Source organism: Zonotrichia albicollis, chromosome 8 (assembly GCF_047830755.1).
Source record: "Zonotrichia albicollis isolate bZonAlb1 chromosome 8, bZonAlb1.hap1, whole genome shotgun sequence".
Classification (NCBI taxonomy): domain Eukaryota; kingdom Metazoa; phylum Chordata; class Aves; order Passeriformes; family Passerellidae; genus Zonotrichia; species Zonotrichia albicollis.
The window spans coordinates 26,479,014-26,493,983 of record NC_133826.1 but is presented as its reverse complement, the minus strand read 5'-3'; the positions used below and the strand labels follow the sequence as shown (position 1 = coordinate 26,493,983).

At 39.9% G+C, this 14,970-nt stretch overlaps 2 protein-coding genes across 6 annotated transcripts in view; both read right to left on the bottom strand.

Moving 5' to 3' along the window:
- The window catches only part of RABGAP1L (RAB GTPase activating protein 1 like), a 229,200-nt gene that overhangs the window by 142,649 nt on the left and 71,581 nt on the right, over positions 1-14,970 (bottom strand). The window contains exon 1 of one of the 4 annotated variants that reach the window (XM_074546322.1): positions 13,986-14,121. The exons of the other annotated variants lie outside the window; for them this stretch is intronic. The gene's annotated coding sequence lies outside the window, so the exon portion shown is untranslated. Of the gene's footprint in view, positions 1-13,985; positions 14,122-14,970 lie in introns of those variants that run through there. 4 annotated transcript variants of the gene reach the window in all.
- GPR52 (G protein-coupled receptor 52) lies at positions 3,102-14,109 on the bottom strand. 2 transcript variants are annotated; one of them, XM_026795366.2, is made up of 2 exons: positions 13,986-14,109; positions 3,102-12,313 (listed from the first exon to the last, which is right to left on the bottom strand). In XM_026795366.2, the coding sequence occupies exon 2, from the start codon at positions 12,127-12,129 to the stop codon at positions 11,044-11,046; it is 1,086 nt and encodes a 361-aa protein (XP_026651167.1). In that variant the 5' UTR covers positions 12,130-12,313; positions 13,986-14,109; the 3' UTR covers positions 3,102-11,043. The 2 variants fall into 2 exon arrangements, with proteins under 2 accessions (XP_026651167.1, XP_074402430.1); XM_074546329.1 differs by having other exon boundaries at positions 13,180-13,987.

Sequence of the window (14,970 nt, the reverse complement as noted above, 5' to 3'; positions counted from 1 at the left end):
TTATCAAATCAGGATCCAATTCCACGACACAAAATATTGAATTCTATTCTAAAACTAACTGTGAATTCATCAAACTCCAAGAAGAATGGAATCTAAATATAGCACAATGTATGCTAATATTGCCCTAATTTTGAAAGGAAATGATTAATAAGAAAGCAGGTCAACTCAAACACTGCCAGAGATGCTGCTGCAAAGAACCAAAAGAAGTAAGGAGACTCAATCAAGAGAAATCATTCTGTCCAGGTCTAACAGCAAAAGCCACAACCTGAACTTGATTTAAATGCATGAGGTTATTTTGTTGTGGACAATTAAGACAGAAGAATAATAAACTGAAGTGTGGCCAACAACCTTCTGTTATGCACAAAGTTCTCACAGGATGAAAAAAGGCTTCTTGCAGCAACAGCCAAGGAAACAAATATCTAACAAAAGTTCTACACACCATAAAAGAGTTACAGAACAGTTTTCTGGTTTTAAGATTATAGTCTCATAGAAAAGAAGGTTTTTCATAAGAAGTGCCCTACATACTCCCTATAGCAGTTGAGATTTCAACTCTAATTCTGAATTTTCAAATGGTCCATCAGACAAACTGGACAGTAACTGATGATAGCAACAAAAGTGAGATTGAATCCTGAATCTTTCATCCAGTCATGGAATGGTTTAATGCCTTTCATATGATCATATTTCACTCCAAGGAAAAATGGCAGTATCTCGTTAAATTTTAAAAAATCGAAGCAATGCAATTTGGTGGGAGGGGGAAGACTCAACAAAGAAACTAAAACAAAATTTAGCCAAACTCTTTGGAGATACAAAGTAGAGCTACAAAGTTTTTAAAAGTATAACTTGAGGATATTTGAGCTGCTTTGTGTTTACACAGAACAATCTCTATTTTTAAAGGTGTTTTGTTTTTTTTTTACTAATGTGAAATACTACAGAATAATATTCCCAGAACTAGCATTTTTATATGCACAAAAAATTAAAGCTGTTTTCAAATCCTGCCTGTCAATTTGCTCATTGCAAAAATAGACAGAAAATGTGAAGTGAAATGTAGCAAACTAGAGCTAAGTGCTCTCTCCCTTTCCTCTTTCACAGTCTATGATTTTTTAGCAGCATTTTTTAACAGAGATGAGAAATGGGATTTTTGGTACATATGTTAACATATTGTCTCCAGCTGAGTGCACAAACACAGATGCACATTTGTTTCATTAGCAATGCTCCTGCTCCACTCCAGGCTGCTGGGAAGGAGATCCAGTGAGTCACGGGTGTAGTGGCAGAAAAAAAATCAGTTTAGGGCTTGCCATATCACTGTTAGGCTGAATATGCAAAACTGAGTGCAAGTTCCTTAAAATTCCAAGGTTTCCCTGAGGGAATGGGAATTTTCTTGCAGCAGGAATGAAGGGTGACTATAACTGAGTTATATTCACCTGTGATAGGTTTGATTTCTATAAAAATGTACATAACTGGCAACACTAACACACAATTATACTTAAAAGCTGCAGAAACGCTTTTGGATAAAAATATTGCCAGGTTTTGATGACTTATAGACTGCAAACATTGTTAGGAGACATATTAGAAATGCCTGCCAGTGCCCACACCTTCCTTTTTCAGTACTTTAAACTGGCAGTGACAACAATATTTCCAGAACTGTAACAGAAAAAAACCCTACAGTATAATCCAAATATCCACCTGAATCAAGATTTTCTGTACAAGCACTTTTCTTTTCAAATAGTAATTACACTGTAAGAAATAAACAAAAATACTCAGGCTTCTGCAAGCACGATGAGAAATTGTACTCTATGAAAATGAAAAAGACAAACTCAGTCATCAAAATAACTTAAACACTGACATCCAAAACTGCAATTTTGTCTGACATTTTCCCGTCTTTTCCACAACATGAAGAAGAGCAATTCAAGCTATCCTGAAGGTGCAGGAGTACATGGAGCTGCAAAACAGGAAAACAAATTGGAGCATAGAGAATCCACTTCATGATTTAGGCACTCAAGTAAACCAAAGGATGGACCAAGAGTAAAATAAAATAAAATAAAATCACATTTTATTCAAAGAACATAACTTTCAATACTGGCTTTAAAAGCAAAAGAGAAAATGTCATTAGGGGCAAAACTATGTTAACCGATCCATTTTAAAATGAAAAAGTAAGACGGAACAGCCTTCCTCTCTAAAAAACTAACATGGATATATAGTTTTGGAGATTTGCTGACAGGCAGAGCTATTTCCAATTCTATAAATATATCAGTGACAGTTCTTTCCAGATCTAGTTTGGTTTTATTTCTTGGTAGATAACACATCATTTCAGAAAACAGATAACATTTTGCTGATTAGGAGTGGAACAGTGCTGCTGGATGGGATCCTCATCATGGCTCATTAGGGTACTTGCCTCATCTTAGCTGTTCTTCATTATTAACTTTGGGGACTGCAGGAATACTTGAGAAAATACCAGTTATTTGTTGGGAACTGTAAACTATGTGAGGTCACCCACAACAGGCTGTCAGTGCAAAGAGATTTTACCAAGGATTTTTAAATTTTTTCTTGAATACAACACTTCAATCCCTGCCTTTTCTTCTATCCTGCAGGTTTGATTTGCCAGTGGCATGATGAAGGGAAGGACTCGTTGGATTTCTGCTGAACCATCTGCAGACTGGTTGTGGCACTCAACTTACCCCGTGGAGGGTCAGCAACCCTGCTTGTGCAGCATCCCTTTGGCTTCTAAAAAACCCTGCTATTTACATGGGGTTCAAAAGCACTCTCTGCCATGACTGCCTATAAAATAGCTTGGCTCGAACCTACTATATATATATTTATTTTAAGTATATCCCTAAATACTTGATCTCTGAACTAGCAATACAGTCCCCTTCATAACTGCTTTGTTGGTGCTTTTCCAAAAGGTATTTTGTTTCTGTAGCAGGAAAAGTTGGAGACAGTTGATGATAGTGACACTTCCCCCACTGCCACCTTACACACACAAAGACACACTCTTCCCTAAAGCCTCTGAATTTTTAACCCACTTCAGCCTTTACCACCCAGAGAATTTTTGGTCAATGCAGCCCATGATTCACTATACACACAGTTTGTTTTCATAGTGCTACTTTCTTTCTTTTTTTTTTTTTTTTGTTTTGGTTGTTTGGGTTTTTTTGAAACAGTGAGCAATTATACAGAGTTCTCCCCCAGGACAATCCCAGCCTCCCAGATTTCTCATACTCCCCTGTACCTTAATCCTCTTTTCTAAGCTGGAAATCCTAGAGACTAACTCTCCCTTTGCCATTCCTCAGAATTCCTTGCAGCTGTGCTACCATGGACTAGTCACAGCTGGGGTTCAAGGTCTAGGCACATCATGGTGATGGTGGAGATGATTTCCAATAATACTATTATTATTTTTATAATTACTAATATCTCAACACTTTTTGGTAAGCCATGGCTCCTTAAACTACCATTTCTATAAGGTCATGTACAGAAACCCAAAATTGCCTGACAGAAAGCAGATTCAATTCATTTGTCATTGTATGAAAAGCAAGACCTGCTTTTCTTCAGAATTAATATTTACATTTAATCTCTTGAATTTCATCTGCCCGTGGGAATCCAAATCTTTCCCAAAACAAATTATCAGCAGGTATTCTTCACATACAACACATTTCAAATGTCTCTATACCATTGTAAAGAGTTTTCATCTTGATACAATTTATTTTTAAACAAAATCACTACCGTTATTACAAAAGTACTTTGTTATGATTTTTATTTTCAAATTACAGCCATTACTAATGCAACAAATTTAATAAAAATAAGATGATCACTGAAGTCCAATTGTATCAATGACCAACCATCACAGACATACTTTTCCCAAAAAAAGGGGGGAAGTGGACAAAACTTCCAGCAGCATTTAAGCAATAACCTTCCTGTTCCACCATTAGAACCAGAGGAAATACAACAGACAGATAAATTATCTCCATAAACCCCATCCAAAATACTGATTCACCAGCAAAATAGAACTTCTTTAGTTAGCAACATTTACAAACACAATCAGAGGCAAATGTTTCAGCCCAACAGGAGAACTTATCTGTCACTGATGCTCTTGCCAAGACACCTGAAATGTGGTGAACAAGGTACAGCAATCCTTCTTTCAGACACAATGAAATGCAGCCTGAGTACATCTCAGACTGGATGCAGTTCCCTTCAAGGACATGACCTTTCCAATACTCCAAAAATGTTTTTGCACAAGTCAAGTGAAGAACACAGCTACAAACCAGCAAAACTGGATTGAAAACTCAAATTTAAAACTGAACTTCCAAAATTCAAAAGCCAGAGATCAAGTAAAGCACAGCCAGAAAATGGAAATAATGAATTGGTTAGAAGCTCCCAAAGTAAGAGATCACAGAAAATATGGGAGTCCTGAGTTGAAAAATCAAAAACCTTGAACATAATTTCATTATGTCAGCATGTAGCTTTGCTTACATGTGTTAGATTTCTTTCTTTTCTGTAAGGCAGCATGAGATAATTGCCTGAACAATATCAAATATCCAGTATTACAGGGAAAGCAGTTTTGGATAAACACCCTGTATTTACAGCCTGTGTTTGCCAGCTTAGCTTTGGTAATTTCAGCACATGCTTACAACTTATCCAGCCTGAGCCACAAATGGTCCCCAAAGCCCCTGAAATGCAGGAAAAGCTGCCACTGGAACCTTGCCTTATATGACTACTTACAGTCCTTATGTACATACAGTGGCATTAAAACTCCCAATAAAAAATGCAGTGCTTGAAAATCTACCTGATTACAATAAAGTTCTCCATATGAAGATCCTTTTGGCATGTTGAGGACACAGATGAAAACCACATTACTCTGTTCTTGACCTGATAACAACTCATTACTCACAGCATATAGATCTCTCTAAGTTAATTACAACAAATTTCCGTACCATTAAGAACCCAGATAACCACAGCTCTAAAAAAGTCTTGCTGAGGCAGTTTAAGGCATTATTGCCTCCATCTGTCTCTCACCCCCTCTGTAGGGGATGATAGGCACATGCATAAGTTCAGCCCCACACACCAGTACCCAAAATTGGGTTTGTGCAGAGCTGCTAATGACCCCAAACAGCTGAGCCATGAGGAAATTCAGCCAGTGACTTTCCTAAAGCAGAACACAGAAATCTATCACAGAAAACATCATTTGTCCATTTACAATTCTAAATTTAGTTGCTTCAGAAGAAGGACTTCTCCATAATACCTGCACAAGCATAAACAATGCTGGAGAGATGATACAAGGACTGGAAACCCTCACCTGGGACAGGTATTTGAAGATTTTCCTGCCTAAAGTGTATGAAATTTGAAGTAGAACATGTTTTCACAAGTAACTTGGGACCCTCTGTTATACTTGCCCAACCCACTACCCTGTCCCTCATTTAAAATCTCAAAAAATGGACTTTTTCCACGATGACAAGAATTTGTGCTTACTGAAATAATATATAGAAGAAGGAAAAAAGAGACATTTCATTCAAAGGAAACAAAGAATAATGCTGTCAAGTTGCAGAAGTGCCCTCAGATGAGGACACTCACATCTCTGAGCTTCCCCTTCTCAAAAGCTTGGTGTTTGTCTCTTTTTCTAACACTGCCAGCTGTCAATTTTAGATTGTGAGCTTTGAGGCAGGGATGAACATCACACACAAAAAAAGAAACTCTTTTCCCTGGTAATCACTGCACTTAGAGAAGTTTCATTTTGCTCCCAGTCACCTTTATTTTTTGTCCAGACAGAGTCACATGGTGTTTAAAATTACTCCCTGCAGCCCTGCTGTCACAGTCTGCTCCAGAGGGTTAAGGCTGGCAGCAGGCAGTGGAAGACTGGGATAAAGTCCCAAAGATTTTACTGCCTGAAATTACTTTTCCTATCCACCCATCAGTGCAGCTAAAAGCACTAAGGTTTCCTTAGATTCATCCTACCTTTCACAGTACTTGCACAAAGGAGGAGCCTAAAGAAATTCTGGATGTAAAAATGAGGGGTTTTCAGTATTTTCCCAGGGCTGCGCTGGGGCATGGAGCCATTAACAGCTTCTTCTCCATTTACATCCCACTCCCTTAGCACTTACAGCTCATGGAGCTCAGGAGATTGTCCTAATACCAGATGGGGAAAAGAATAATTTCTTTACAGAATGATTAGAAAAAAACATGTGTAGGAAGCCCCTCTTAAATACCCTTATACATTGCTTTCATGCCATCAACAATAATGGCGTAAGCTTTGGTTAAAAACGCTGAGATCTATGTATAAATTCAGTACATAGAAAAAATTGTATATGTCTATGTAAAATGGGGGAAAATCAGGTTTACTTGAATTATATATTTGGTTTAGCGAAAAACATGTAATCTTTGGAAAGTGCTTCCTTTAAGCAATGTTCTAGGCAACTCTGCAAAAGACAGGAAAACACCATCTCAGTGATGCTGCCATTTCTGGAAAGGTCTGCTAATTAATTGGCACCTAGTTAACAAAGCAGTGTTTGGTTTGGCCACTCAAATGACATACATGAAAATTTGCAGTGAAAAAACCCCAACAAAATCAATCCAATTCAGCTCTTCAGTAGAAAGATGCATCCATAAGTAAAAGAGCCAGAGGGAACAGGGGGCAGGGGAGAGTCAAAGCCTTAAACTCCTCGTTTTGGTGACATGGACAATAAAAGTGGAAGATCTGCAAATCAGCTGGTCCTGGCGGATGGCTGGGGAGGCCACTGCCACCTTCAGTGACATTCTGACATTCTCACAACACCAGCCTGCTGAAACCCTGGCACTGCCCCCTGGCACACTCAGCTCCAGACCCTGGTGCTGCCCAGCGTGCTGTAACTGAGCTGGAAAGCTGCTGAAGGGATATTCCCACCCTGGAAACAGCAGAGCTTGGCCTCAGAGATGCAGATCCCCAGCATCCCAACACCAACTCTTAAAAAGAAAGAATCTGTATATTTATGTGCTGTAATATGGAAAGAGAAAATGGCTCCACGTTGAAATGGAATAGCTATTGAAATAACTCATCATTAAATCTTGATTTCTAATATTGACTGCTAAGTTCATTTACTCATAAAAGGACATTTTACTGCTTTTGCTGAATGTAAAAACTAAGTGTACTCAAGGTATTTCATTGTCAGACACTAATGAATAAAAATTAATCAAAAAAACAGTAAACCCACTATTTTTAAAAGGTCTTACTACTACCTGTGAAAGGCTGGTCAATAAAGCAACTTTTCAACAGAGGAAGCACAAAAATAAAACTTGCATAGTACCTCATACTTTATCAGGTATAATTATAAAATGGATTCTTAAGAAGCAACAGGGAAATAATTTGTTACTATAAGACAATAAGCAAACTTTAAAAGATATAAATGTGGTTTTTATCACTATATTTCTCTTTCCTGTTAAAGAATAGTACTTTAAGAAGAAATTTACTTAGCCAGAAAATAAGGGAGCACATAGAATTTAGTGAAGAAAAAATACTTCTCTGGTAGTTTTGCTGCCATTACACAGGTTTTTTTGACTTTTCCTTAGGCTGCAGACATGAGGTTCCAAAAATGGTAAGGTAATTGACCTTGACATTGCCCCTGATATGCTGCAAACACAAGCATTCCAGAGAAATGTAACAGCACAACATCATCTACCTGCCTAAAGGAGTTTTTTGTATCTATATTTATATTTATTTTGTTTATCAGGCATATAACTTCATTTTATTTTTGTTTAGTATTTTACATCTCATTCCTTTTCATTACCTGTCTTATCAACAATGATTATTTTCACATCAACTTCTTTAGTTGGTGTCTGGTCTCCTATTTACCAGATATTTCATAAATCATAAAGAACCTCAGGCACATGGAAGTGGGAACCAGCTTTAAAGGCACCATTGCTTAATTAAGTTTTCCTACAAGAAAATGCAGCTTTATATAATGGCAGAACAAAAATCAAAAGTGACAGATTGGGTGACTGGAATTTCTGTGACTTTTTTAATCCATTAAAATGCCCAGCCTTCTAATTCTGGAAGAGAATTTGGCACCAGCTGGAATCCTCAGACAGCATTAGTAAACAGTAATAAAATGTCCCTCAAATAAAAATTTTAAATCATCAGTTTAGAAAACACTACCATAAAATGAAACACACATATTAAATGGAAAGATTCACGTGACTGACCAGGTCAAATCCTGTCACCTGGGAAACAGAAAGAAGAAAAGCAACTTAAATCTGCTAAGGATTTAATTTGACAGATTCCGGGAGACTAATAAATAATAGGGTGAAATATGACTTTACAGCAGCTGAAATTCAGAGTCCAGGGAAGTAAATTAGTGTTCCTGCACCAACAACATGAAGCCAGTGTTCAACAAACCAAAAAACTCTTAAAAGAGGGTGAAGAACTTTGGAACTTACAAGCTGGTTCCAGGGTATTGGATTTCTCTCATATTCTCTCCCTCCAAGAACAGCCTGAGGAAAAAGGCAACCTCTGGTTCCACCTGACAATTCCACACACTAAACATGATGGCAAAGAGGAACAGATTGCTGACTGTGCCCCTCAGGGTGAGCAAACTTTGAGGTACAGCCCCTGAGGACAAGCCCTAGCCCTGACCCACCATTTTCAGGCAATAAACCTTGAAGTAGCTGCACATCAACTGCACTTGCTGAGGTCACACAAACAGGGTTCAACAAAGGCACAACCGAGTTTGCTCAGGTGTTTGACACATCTGGAGTTACAGCATCACAGTCACAACACATCTGCTGCCCACAGCCTGGCCTCACTAAATGTCAGTTTGACTTTAAGCACCTGCTAGAACTTTCCTTAGATTCCAGGAGGTCCCATAGAAACCTGTCACCAGAAACACCAATGAAAATCAGAAGCTCTGAGTGGTCAGCTCGGGAGCACAGATATAAAACGACTTTACTGGTAAGAAACCAGCCCTGGGAATTGTGAGAAATAAGACAGTTCGTTGCTCCTTGTCTAAGCCTCGCTTAGAAAAAAACGATAAAAAAAAAGACAAAACTAAACGAATCCAAGTCATGTTTATAGGAAGAGTTGGGGTTACACAACCATACAGAGCAGCAGTGAGCCAAAAGAGCCTCCTGAAATAAACATGAACTTGGCAAAAGAAGGCAGCAATTACATTCCTGTAGACATGGAGCATTATGAGATCCATGCAAAGGACACTACTCATTTTTCCCAAATACCTGTGAGAGCTGAGTGTCAGCAACAGCTCAGCTCAAGGAATGTTTCAATGAATCTACTTTGAAAATGTAGAATGCCAGAAACCAGAATATGAACGTTTTAGACATCAAGTAAGCAGCTTTGACATTTGGATTTGAAATAGTTCACTCAAGTCCTAACCCAAAAGGACTTTCCCAGACAACAGAGTGTAACATCAGGGAACTAACGCCAAGGCTGAGTTTGATTGACATAATACTACTTTATTCCATTGTTTCAACTTTCTTACAGGTTAAAAAAAATATGTATAGGGGTTCAGAACCACCTCAACAGAACAAAGAGTACAGTATCAAGGGAGCTCTAGAGTCAAACCACAAGTGTGCACACGTGGTCAGCTTTCATTACAAAAAGTAATAGGCACAATCTTTACATACGCATTTTGGTGAAAGAAGGAATAATAGTGCAGTGTTAAAAGACACCAATTATCAATAATTGGGCCTTTTTTAAAAGCCAATAACCATCTAAGAAAATTACATTTGGTTCAAAGTTATAATTTAAATATTGTATTGATTGGCATGCATCTGAACCCCTGGCAATTTATTACACAAACCTTATGTGTGCCCTTGCAAAATCAAAAAGATTTCATCAGTGAACCTGAAAGTCAGTTCAGTACAAAAGGACATACCAAAGCTCTCAGCCTGTATTTAACACCAAACTGTTCTGTTTACCTCCTCTGAGAACACTTGTCTAACAAAGAGCTGCACAGAAGTATTTATCTTAAAGCAAGTGTAAATTTTTTGATCCTGTAGCATTGACCTACGCCATGTGCTATGAAAACATTAGGCACAGACCACAATTTATGTTTTCTCTTAAAAAAATACAGTATGTGCAAGTGGAGGTTCACACAACAGACTGACAGCTACAACAGTAAGCTCTTTAGATTTCCCAAAGAAAAGGGTCAGTTATTTTTAATTTTCTAAGCAGTGCTGCACACTGCTGTGTGCCATTATCATATCTGCATTAGGAGCACCTGTGGAACCAGTGAGGAAAAACTTCAGTACACCCTAAAGGACACTACACAGACTCTGTGTGCTGACTGAAATGGGTCAAGAGAGTGAACAACTGGGGAAATCATTGGACATGGGCAGCTGCAGCCAGCCAGGGAGGGCCATTGCCTTCTACAGAAAGAATGGTTTGGAATTTAGGTAACCTCACAGGTGCTCTCAAACTCACTCACCTGCACACAATGGAATAGAGGGATGCACAGCATGGGAAGAAAGGGGAAATGAGAGGGAGAGCTTCTGTGTAAGTTGTACCACAAGGCGCCAGTTTATCCCAAAGCGTCATCATGCCCAGGGCAGGGTTTATGCACTGCAGATTTTTTGTACAACTGAAATTGTACAATATGTGAGCAAAGGTAGAGCTGATTATTACCTGCAGTATCTACTACAGTCCTCAAGTATATAATTTACTGATAGCTGCATACTGTGGTGTTGATTGCTTCCTCTTAAATGCATTAAAATCTGAAGGCTACAGTATACTCTGACACAAAGACAACTTGTCTACGAGGGGGACAATGTAAGATAGTAACTAACTAATTTGTTTTATGAGGAACCTCCTCTGATGTGCTAGTTACTTCATGCCCTTTAAAAGATTTTTATTTCTGACTTTCTTCATCATCTCTCTTGACTTGTTCTCCTGACAATTTCACAGGAGTTCAGTGACCCTTCTTACAGCTGCCTTTGCTTTTTCCACCAGGATCCCTTTTAAATTCACTCTTAACACCACGGCAAGCTGTTCAAGTAAACATTTCTCTCTGGCAAGTTTCCAGACACCACAAATACTATCAAAACTCAGCATTTGATTACATGCACCAGTTTTCTTTAAATGGAGCAGGAATTAGCCCGTTTCCTTGGCTTAGGGTCCCGTACATCCCTGTCTTTTAAACACACACAAGATGAACATATTGTCTCTGACAGTCTCCGCAGTCCCAGCCTGAAAACGCTGTTGGAGAGGCTATAGATCACACAGTTGCAGAAACTATTGCTTATAGCAAGCCACGTAGTTAGGAAGGAGAGTGCTGGGTTCTCCAACACCCTGGAGCTCTCCAGCAGAAAGTATATGATATAAGGGAGCCAGAGCACGTAGAAGACGCTGGTTATCCGGAACAGAACCATGGCATAGCGGCGGTCGGGGCTGTGCCCAGCCTCCCCAGCAGCATCCCCCTCGTGGTTAGGAAACCGAGCTCTGCGGTCACTGATCTCTTTGGTGTGCTGCCGGCAGATTTTAAAGATGTGGAAATAGGTGAAACATATGACAAAGGCAGCAGGAGCGTAGAGTAAGCACACAATAAAGCCAGTAAAGTAGGCATTAGTTAGCCAGGAGGTAGCACACCATTCAAAAATATCACCGTGGTAACCAGGTTTTCCCCAACCAAAAAAAGAAGGCAAGAAGATCAGGCAAGAGTATATCCAGATGAGACTGATGCAGATTCTCAAGCGACAAGGTGTGACCAGTTGGTTATAGGAGAGGGGCTTTGTTATAGCGAGATAGCGATCCACACTGATGCAAGCAAGACATGCCATAGAGACGCTTTTGAGCACAGAGATGATGTATCCAAAAACTTGACAAGTCAAGGACTCGTGGACACCTGTTGAGTAGTGGAGCAGTGACAAAGTAGGAACCAAGCAGCTGACTCCAACAAAAAGATCAGCATAGGCCATGGTCTGAATAAAGTAGCTGGTGGTGTAATGATGCAGGAGTGGAGCACAGTGGAAAACAAATATCACAGTTAAGTTACCCGCAATAATTAAAAACGTCAGCAAGACAATAACGACTGTCTCAAGGATACAGATGTCAACTGCATTGTAGTGACCAAATCCAAGAGGGCAGGAGAGGTGCTCAGATATGTTCATAACACTACTGCTCATATTCAGAGTCCTCCATTCAATCCATCGGGACTGGTTCATGTTTTGTGCTTAGGGAACAGTGCAATCTGAGCCTTAGTGAGCAGGTGACCTGCTGAACAGCAGCTAAACTCTGCTTCAGCGCCTCACGGTCTCTCCTTGCAGACACTGCCAGTGCTTACATGGGAGAGGATTAGAGTCCCATGGCTGTTGATGCCTCCTCAGCATCACCTCTGGCACACCTTGGCTTGAAGGAAAGAACGAAAGAAAGAAAGAGAGAAAGAAAGAAAAGAAAAACAAAAGCCAGAAAGAGAAAGGCCACTGATCAGCTCCTCCAGTGCTCTTGACCCATCTTTAGCAAACACAAGGCACTTCTAAAACAAACAGAAATAAAAACTGACAAAAGAGACACATTCATTTCCCAGGGAAGGAGGGGGGGGAAATCTCTGACTTATTTTCCTGAGAAAGTCGTTTACTTTGGAATATACTGGGGAGAGGAAGGGAAGGAGGAACCTCAGTACAGCTCAGGTTTCCTGGACCAGCAGTTACTGGAGATAATCTTTATATCTTAGTTTAAATCACAGACTGACTGGAGATTAAAGGAAAAAGTTCATCCTCTAATGCTGTCATTTCTTGTTTGATTCAGAAGATGGTACTCTATCTTACCCATGCTATTCATTGGAAAGGTAAGGAAAACATCTTTGTCAAGGTTAATTCCAATAGACTCACCACTATTTGGGTATGAATAATGAATTTTATTTAGAGGGAGACAGGTGGGGGGGATGAAGGAGATTTGTCCTCTGGCTCCCAAGAAAGAAAACATACATCTCACATACAATGAGGAAGATCATATCTATTCATTTAAAAATGAAAATAATTTAAAAATAGATTTTGGAGGCTCATGTCAATATTTACAGTTCCTTTAAACAGTTATAGTCCATTACAATTACAAATGCCAGAATCATAATTCCGTGTCCCCACAGACAAAATAAAAACTCTTGAATTTAATTTCAGCAATGGCAATTTAAAAGAATCATCTTTAGAAACTCTGCCATATCTACTACAGTGGATCAGCACCCAGGAGTTCATAGGTATATCCATGATATTGCTCACCTCTGTAGCAACAACTGAATCATTTCACAAAACCCCACACAACGAGCTCAGAAACTTCCATCTGCATTCTGCTGGGAAGCTAATGAAATGCTGATTTGACTAGAAAAGCTGCCATTGTTTACTACTCCATTATTCTGTTGCTCAGCTTCATCTTCTCAGGGGTTTAAGGTTTCTATATTTATTAGATGATCTGCATAATAAATAGTTGCTTAAAAAATTGTTCTTCTATTTGCAGAACATTACCTTGTTCATTTTATTCACAGCTATGGAGACAGAAAACATTAAAAGCATCTTCTGTGTTCAGTTTTAGGTAAATGCTTGATTAGTTCAGGAATCATTAGGCAGGTAATTAAATGTATACAATCTTGTTTTTTTGAAAGGCCCCAAAAACGTTAAAACCATCATTAATCCTAGAGTTCCTGAGACTAGAAGACCAGCAGTGAAAATTAATGAATCCACATAAAATCATCTCCAAGGTCATTCAGCTGGCATTTGCTTTAAGTCTCTTTAAAAAGTACCAGGATCTCTCAGATGTTTCTGATAGTCCTTGTCGTGTCTTCAGGACGAATTTCAGACACTAGAAAAGCCAAATGTTCAATTCTGTCGCAGCACTTTGAGAGAAAGCATTCTTTTTGGAGTTAATTTCCTGTCGTGCACCGCCACGCTGTACAGAAAGTCCTTTCAGATTTTATAATATCCCCGAATATTTCCGCCTATTCGCTCCCTTTGTCTATAAGCAACAGAGCACGTACAAAAACCACTCGTTTCTCCAATTCCCTGCTAAAGCAATAGAGAAGCTTTCTCACCTACACGCATCCGCTATGTCCAATACTTGTCAGAGAGTCAGCGCTGGTACCGCGGTGCGGCTGGAGCGGCTGCCGCTGCCTCCCCGCTCCCCCCGTGCGATCACTGCCTGCACCTGAGCCCGCTCCTCCTCCTCCTCCTCCCCGCCGCAGCCCGCCGGGCGCTGGAGCGGTGCCGGCCGCTCCCCTCCCTGCTCCTGGCACATCCAATGGCGCCGCCGCTGGCACCGGGAGCGCCACCGGGAGCAGCAATGGGAACGGGAACGGCACCGGCGAGCTCGGGCACCGGGAACAGGAACAGCAACGGGAGCGGGCACCGGCAGCGGCAATGGGAACGGCACCGGGAACCGCGCAGGATCCACCGAGCCCGGTACCCGCAGTTCCCGAACCGCTCCGGGTGCTTCAGGAGAACCCCAACACGCCCCTCCTAGAGAGATGTGCATACATAATCCGGACATAACCTCATAAACTACCGTCATCGCCCCACTGAAATTGTTTGCTAAAATAATCACGTGTTATTCATTGGGCACTCACCTTTCGAGGACCACCTCTGAGGCTTAGCTTGGTAAAGTATCTGCTACAGTGCCACACACATTTTCTAGTCTCCCTTATAATTACATCCCCAAATTAATTACTTCCAAACTTAACACATATGTGTTACAAAACTCACCTCTACCAATTTTTGATACTGTACCAGTATTATCACTACCCTAATAGCTTCAACATCCGTTTAAATACAAATACTTGTAACACATAATTTTTCAATTAACTAAGCTCTCTACTCCTGCAAACAGATGCAGCTATTCCCTGATTAAGTACTCAGAACTTTTGGTTACTTTGTGCTTCCTACAAATAAATCCAGTCACAGAAGTACAAGCATCAAAGTTATCTTACAGACACTCTATGCATCCTCAGACACTGAAACAGCAAATTTAAATACTAAAACACCAACCACAGAACAGCATTTTGGGCTATTGACCAGCAGAAG

Coding starts and splice junctions, on each gene's coding strand:
- GPR52 (XM_026795366.2), bottom strand. CDS start 12,129: ATGAACCAGTCCCGATGGATTGAATGGAGGACTCTGAATATGAGCAGT.